This window comes from Apus apus, chromosome 3 (assembly GCF_020740795.1).
Source record: "Apus apus isolate bApuApu2 chromosome 3, bApuApu2.pri.cur, whole genome shotgun sequence".
Taxonomy (NCBI): domain Eukaryota; kingdom Metazoa; phylum Chordata; class Aves; order Apodiformes; family Apodidae; genus Apus; species Apus apus.
In genome coordinates, this window is record NC_067284.1 from 100,760,177 (window position 1) to 100,767,477 (window position 7,301).

Genomic DNA, 7,301 nt, shown 5'->3' on the forward strand with positions numbered 1-7,301 from the left:
AATTGCACCCTTTGGCAAGTATTTGGAAATTATACTGTAAACAGGATGCTTGCAAGGGCAGTGGCAAGACAAGATGTTCAGGGAATGCAACCAGAGGCATTCGAATGTTACTTTCAGACTCTCGAGGGAAAATCACATGGACTTAGCTGTTGTCAGAAGGAGCCTTGACATGAATGAGAATCAGGTTCTGAATTTTTCGTAGCATTTCACATGAGCCTAACCTGTTTCCTACCAACAAAATCTCTAATTTTGCAGTATACTGCAAAAAAACCCCACCCAACAAGCAACACAAACTGTATGTCAAGAGAGTGTAAAATACCCTGAGGTAACTGGCAAAATGCTGATGCATATCGTCTAAATGCTTAATCACAGTCCTAATTGGGAGAAGGACCAATCTTCAAGTCTTACCAAAACATGTTCATAAATTTCAATTTACTTTACTTTCTTCCTCTCTGAAAAGGCTCTAAGTTTTACTTCAGCTTCCAAGTGATATTAATTTTTCTTCAGATGTCAGTTAACTTTTCCATCCACTAAAGTTAAACACAGCTTATTCAGATGTAGCAAATTTAACAGTGTCAAGTTGAAAAAATCTTGCATCATACATCATATTAACAGAATAAAAGCCATAAGGCTTTGAAGACTAATAACAAATTCAGAGCTTTGGAAAACATGGTATGGGGAAAACTTAGTTATGGAAATAAATGCAGGCAAATAAGGCAAAACTTGAAAAAGGAAGGTTTTTTTTTTTTTAAATAAAAATTAGAAGAAAGAAAGCTTTCCATATTCACCTATTCAAAGACTTAACAAGGAGTCTGTGCTTCACTATGGTCTCCAAAATACGGCAAGGCTTTGTCGATTTTGTTTCTATCTCATATGCCATGCATACAGCTGGACATGCACAGTGAGAATACCAGGCCTCAGACTCAGACACTTAAAAGAAAAAAACCTACACTGAGAAGAATTTAATGTTTTTAATATCTGTACTGCAAGCAGTAACATTATTTTTATTTCAAATACAGAAAAGTCCATTATGAACTTATCACACACCAGTATTTGTCTCACTCTTCAATTCTACCGAGAAGAAACCTGTTACTGGTATTGATCTTTTTAACACTTACTGATTGGAGTTGTATTAGCAATTAAAACTCCAATGACAAGGAATTCTCCATCCATGCTGAGCTCCTCTCAATACCAGAGTCTATATTAAAGTAGCGCAATTAGAAAAATGTTTTCTAAATATTGCATTAGGGTGGGCAGGCACTGACAACTCCAATTATTAGATATGGAAAATTGCAGCACAGAAGAGACCATATGTACGGGAAGGAATATGAGATATTTTTCTTCTACTGCTTTGTTCAGGTAAATACACACTTGGCATAACCTCCTGTAATGAATTTACATTACATCATGTTTAATACACTGCAGAATTGCCTGGTTTTTAATTAATTCAAGCTGAATTAGATTTTTTATTTAAAATATTTTAAAGTTTAAATTTAAATTAAAATATTTTAAATTAAATTTGCAATTTTCTGTATTAGTTAAATATATTATTTGATAGGTTATATAGATCTTTGCTACAACTTAAGAAGGTCCATCTCTCAAATTTTATTTCTTGTATAAGCTTACATGACCTCATTAAGAAAACACAAATATAAAGTAAAAAATACATTTATTAAATATTTTGGTTTATACTTATATTCACAACAAATTAGGACAGCTCAGAACCACAACTCTGACTTCAGCATAGAATGCTAACATAGAATACTAGATGTGTCCTTCTTTAAACTGTTTAAAATATTTAACAATTTGCTATACGGAGCCATATAAGATTATTTGAGTCATCCTCACCACTATAATAAAATTGTAAAGAAAATTATTCAACTGAAATACAACATAAATCAAATTTTTTTCTAGGGGGAACAGAAAGACCACCAAACCAACTTCTTGAAGTTGTCATAATTTGAAACAGTTCTGGCAAAATTCTACAGACTTTACACTGGTTTAAAACATAGCACTGTTACCTACCACTTATATATGCCAAGCTAGAAAATAATATTACTGATGTTAGTAAAATCCATCATCACAGTAAGCGATCCCAATTTGTCATCTCTTCCAGTCTCCTCTTCTTGCCTGACAACCCTACTGTCAACACAAGTATTTCAAGACAGCCATAACTTTCCTAAGAATTCCCAAATTAATTCCGAAGTCCAATTGCAAAATAAAGACATGTAATGCAGTGTGAAAACGGAACTCTTTAATGCAGTGTTTAAATTTGAAATAGCACTACCAAAAGGGAATGGAAAGTATGGGTCCATGAATAAGAAACGGTGATACTATTACGTTTTTATTACTGCATCAATGGCACTATACGTAACTGTTCTCTGACATGTTTACAGCCTGAGGGAAAAAGAAAGCTCTAAAGCACACACTTATTAAAAGGTTCCCTAACATGTATCCTTGCCATTTCTCTCAAATACATTAAGCACCATTAAGAAACCTCACCTTGTTATTCCTCAAAAAGCAATCACCTTCTTCCTCTGCAAACTGATAAACACTGAGTTGACTGTTCCCTGATAGAGTAAGAACACTGGGGGTATATTTACCTCTAGGAATAATACATAAAAGTATTTTATATTTCTGTAATCTTTCACCCAAAAGCCATAAAACACTTGAATATCAAGGTAACTTTACAGATGACAAAAGCAAGCAGAAGGTGAAAGAAACGTTACTAAAGGAAATCCTGGAAGAGTCACAGTTATATTCCACAGAGTATGGAACTTGTTTTCACTTTTGCCATCTGGGTTGTGGTAAATTAACTCATACACTTAGCAATGAAACTTTCTCAACTTCAGAAACTGCAGCAATGGCACAGTTTGCTATTCCTTAATTCTGAATCTTTTGGCCTCTGATATTTTCTGGTCATCTTACTCCCTATCAGCATGAGTAAATCCAAATCGGTACAAATCAATTATAACTGTTAGCCATGCTTTGTTAAACTGACTTTTTGTTGTTGTGTAGTAACTGTATTTCATATAATTTAATAACTAATTAAAAACCCTACAATAAGTAAATGACAAATCTACCAACTCTAGTTTCCAGTCTTGTTAACATGCCCCTTTGAAATCTTCCAAAGACAAAAAACAAACCAAGTTCTGATGATTTATTTAAGCTTAATTAAACAAAACCTAAAAATACTTTCTGCAAAACAAATGCAACATGGACCAGCAAAAAATATGCTGGGAACACAGCTTATACCTGTTTTTTGTAGAACTCAATCTAACAGACAGTTATCCTTAATTCAGCTACTTCAAGTACTTACAGAACTGAACAAACAGCAGTACAAGTAGGGAAAATTCTGGAGGCACTTACATAGCTGACAAACTTCTTGTGAAGAATCTTTTTATACTGGCATCATTTTCACCCTAACTTAACTTTCAACCATAAAGCTCAACAATGAAGTTATGGTTTGTTGTGCAGGATAGTGCAGGAGCCCACTACTGAAGTACAAAACGATGAATCTGAGTCTAACAAAGGCAGCTACACAAGAAATTTTAGGGACATCTCTTGAAATATCCTATCTGAATCCAGTTCTCTGCTGTCTTCACAGGAAATAGTGTTGGGGCTTACCTTGTGTTGTGAGGCTAAACACAAGCAACGTGTTGCAGTTTGAAATTCAAATGTTCAGTTCAATAATTTGATCTGCTGGGCCCACCAACTTATCTTGGAGGGCCTCTTGTACCTCAGTTTCCCTCTCTATAAATGACAAAAAGGATACTGCTCTCTTTTCTGAAATGTTCTGAAATCCACAAGTAATAGGCAGTTATCTTTACTATCTTTTGAATAAGAGAGGTAAGTATCTTGCCTCTTCTACATACCAGACAGAAAGTCTGCAATGGAAAAATTTTTAGTAGCAACAGTGAGGACCATCACCAGTGTAATGGCAAAACATACTGCCACTACATTGCTTCATAAACCAGAAACATATTCCATTGACATGGGTGTTTTAGGGAATGTTGCCATCGCAGTCGCAGCTGCGAAAAAACTGAGTCAGTCATCAAAATGACACCAATTAAAATAAGTAATCAGTTGCACTTATTTTCTTTGTTAATTCATGGACAGGACAGATTAAGCATGAATGCTGGTATCCTAGAAAACTTTACTTAGGTATGAACATCCAAAATATTATGGATGGACAGGGACATTACAGGCTTTAGCTTTGTATTAAACAACTTCCTCATATATCTCGACTGCTGTAAACAGTGTCAAGGCTGCAAGTCTACTGTTCAGAGTAATGCATACCTTTAGAATGCCATCCTGTGTTTTAAGAGTCCAAACCACTAGTTTTTCGTAATTCAATTCAAGATTATATTACCTGCAGATAACCATAAATCATTTCACACAGCACCTCTGGAATGCCAGCTACCTAAATCTCCAAGACATTTATTGATGCTGAAACTGGAAAGTCCCTTTAAAAATGGACAGGTGAAAAAAAAAATCCAAATTACTTTTCAGATCCAAGTCATAAAACTTTTCTCAAAGGCTTGTAGCAGTTTTTGGAAACAGAAAGAACTTCTACTAGCTCCTGTGGTGTCAAAGATAAAATCTCTACTTGTGGAGGTACAATTTGTAGCAAGAACACACTTCTGCGAGACTCTGGCACTGATGACATTTTGTCTAGACAGCCTTTGAATGTGACTGACACTGGAACACTGCACATGGTTGAGGAAATGGAAAGATATAGAAGAGCTTTTCAAGACTCAGTCAACATACAGTGGAAATGTGCCTAACATACTCCAACCATGCCTCCTGATATCCTCCTAGGGACAGATAGGTAGATCTGTTTAGATAAGATGCTACCAGGGCCATTTGGACGTAAGTAAATATTGTTATTGGAGAGGTCTATGTGCTGGCTAGTCACTAAGAAAGGCATTGAAATCATTGAACTGTGTGTTAGCTGGAAGGATTAAAGGCTGTTAAGGAATTGCTAACCTTTTCTCAACTATTGGACTTGACTCTAAGAAACACAAAACAACTACCAGCTAAAGGACAGAAATAACAAGTTCCAGTTGGTAACTGTTCTAGACATTTTAGAAATCACTACATATTGACCTTAACCTTTTGGGTCATGACAGAAGTAGCCTGAACCACATGCATGATTTGATGGAAAAGTCCACATGAACTTGCCACACGCTGTAATTTTTGGGAAACGAGGAATATCATGTATTGTCAAATGTTATTTTCACTGTATGACAGCCTTAATTCACTTAGTCATCAAACAACTGTCAGGGTTAGAAGAACAGAGAGAAACGTAGAGACTCAAATACTAGATCATCGTCTTTTAGGTTTAGTGGATTCACTTCCAGTTCCACAGCCACTAAAGTCAACAACTTTCCCCTAACTCGGACTTGATGATAACTTCTATCGATTACTACTGGCAGCACCCAAAGGGAAAAAAAAATAGATTCTAGTTTGCCTTCCAGAAAACCATCAGGCCTTAATATAACCTTTTACAATCGTAGCAAAAGCACTAACTATGGCTGTGGATACTCAGACATCTAGCAAATTTCTGTCAAACTTAACCTACTGTCTGGATATTTAGTGCACAGGTAATAGTAGCAGTACTCATGAATTTGCAGTGAGGTTCTGAGAGAGGTTTTATGACTGGGAAGCACTGAAATACTTGCATTTTGCGACTTTTCTGTAATTCAGAAGGAAATGTAAAATGTCTCTCCAGTAGATTCCAAGAAGAAAACCTATTCTGACCTAGGTGCTAAGTGCAAGTTGGTTGGAGATCCTGTTTCTGAACCAGAAACCAAATTTCTCCTCCCATCTTCTCGCCCTGCTCTCTCTTTCCACCTGCCCTGGCAAAAGGCTGCTGTGGAGGCAGCAAAGCAAAAGGGTTTTGCTCAGGGCAGAAACGTCCCCTGGGCAGTGCCTGGTGTTTTCCAGCAAACCAGTATGCTTGTGACAGTTCCAGATATGGACCCTCATGAAGAAAAGTGAAAGGAAACCTCTTTCGTTTTGTAGGCTCGCTTATGGATTTGCAACCCAAACTAACCGGGTCCGGCAAGTTGTGTTGCCCAGTGTTTTGTTTGTGTCACGCACTTGCACCTGTGGGAAATGGGTTTCTCTGATGGGCCAAAGGCAGCAAGACGTGTTCTCACAGGAGCCAAACGCTGGGAGCAGCAGGTTCTCGTGTTTACTGTCAGCCATTAAAAAAGGCGAAACCCGGCAGAAGACCGCGGTGTCCGGGCGCCAGGCGCCCCTTCCCCGCTGCCGCCTGCCAGCAGCAGCCCCGCGCCTTCGTCCGTGTCGTTCTCCGTTCCGACCAGCCGGCCTCCGCCGCCGCCCTGCCCGGACGGCTGCTCTCACGGCCGGCCCTGGACTCACAACATGTCGCCGTCCCCGCTTTCAGGTCACCTCATGGCGCTTCCGTCGAGCGGCGCCGCCGCTTGCGGGGCTGCCGCGCGGGGCCGCGGCCGTTCCGAGGGCAGCCTGCGGGAGGGGGCAGGGCCACGGCCGCCGGGGACACTTACCAGGTCTATGAAGGTCAGAAATTTCCAGCTGCCTCCATAGGTTTGATGCGCGGGCATGTCAATGGCCTTGTAATTGCACAGGATGGAGCAATAGGACAGGAGGATGGCGGCGTGCAGCACCTGGCAGGGAACCAGCGCCATGTTGCACGCTGCGCCGGGGCGGCCGGGGCGGCGGGCTGCGAGCCGGCTCGGGGTGCACTTCCGCGTGCGCCCGTGTCGGAGCGTGCGGGTGTCTGCGGGTGCCTGCGCGCCTGGCTCTGCGCGCCCGGGCGGGCGGGACTCCGAGCGCCCCGCGCCGCGTTCGGCCGGGCCGGGCCGGGCCGGGGGGGGGGCGGAGCGGAGCGGAGGGGCCGCGCGGTGCCGCGGGGCAGGCGGGGCGGGCAGGGCGGGTGGCGGTGCCGGCGCTGCGGCCGGGCGGCGCGGGAAGGGCCGTGACGTGCCCAGCGGGGCAGAGGGGCGCGCTCTGCCCCTCCCGCCGCGCTCTGCCGCTCGGGTCGGTCCTGCCAGGCCGCTGCGGCCGCCGTGTCCGCGGGCTGGCAGGTGCGGGGGCGGGGCGGGGGCCGCGGTCCTGCCCGAAGGAGCCGCGTCCTTCGGGCGCGCTGACCCCGGCGGGGCGGGCGTGTGAGCACGGGCAGCGAAGGCACCTACGGGACCCGGCTGCCCGCATTTGCAAGCAGAAAAGAAAAGACGCTGCATCAGCAGCTGCGGCTTTTAGCGGGGGTATCGCGCGACGCGGCCGCGCAGTCCCGCTCCGCGGCAGCCCGG

The 7,301-nt window shown here is 42.5% G+C and overlaps 1 protein-coding gene across 3 annotated transcripts in view; it reads right to left on the reverse strand.

The window, feature by feature from the left end:
- The window catches only part of AIG1 (androgen induced 1), a 118,838-nt gene extending 111,951 nt beyond the window's left edge, over window positions 1–6,887 (reverse strand). Inside the window, exon 1 of one of the 3 annotated variants that reach the window (XM_051613850.1) lies at window positions 6,537–6,878. In XM_051613850.1, coding sequence (XP_051469810.1) covers window positions 6,537–6,677 — 141 coding nt within the window. In that variant the 5' untranslated portion in view covers window positions 6,678–6,878. Of the gene's footprint in view, window positions 1–6,536 lie in introns of all 3 variants that reach the window. The other 2 variants (XM_051613849.1, XM_051613851.1) reach the window with 2 other exon arrangements.
- Window positions 6,888–7,301: the final 414 nt, after the last annotated feature.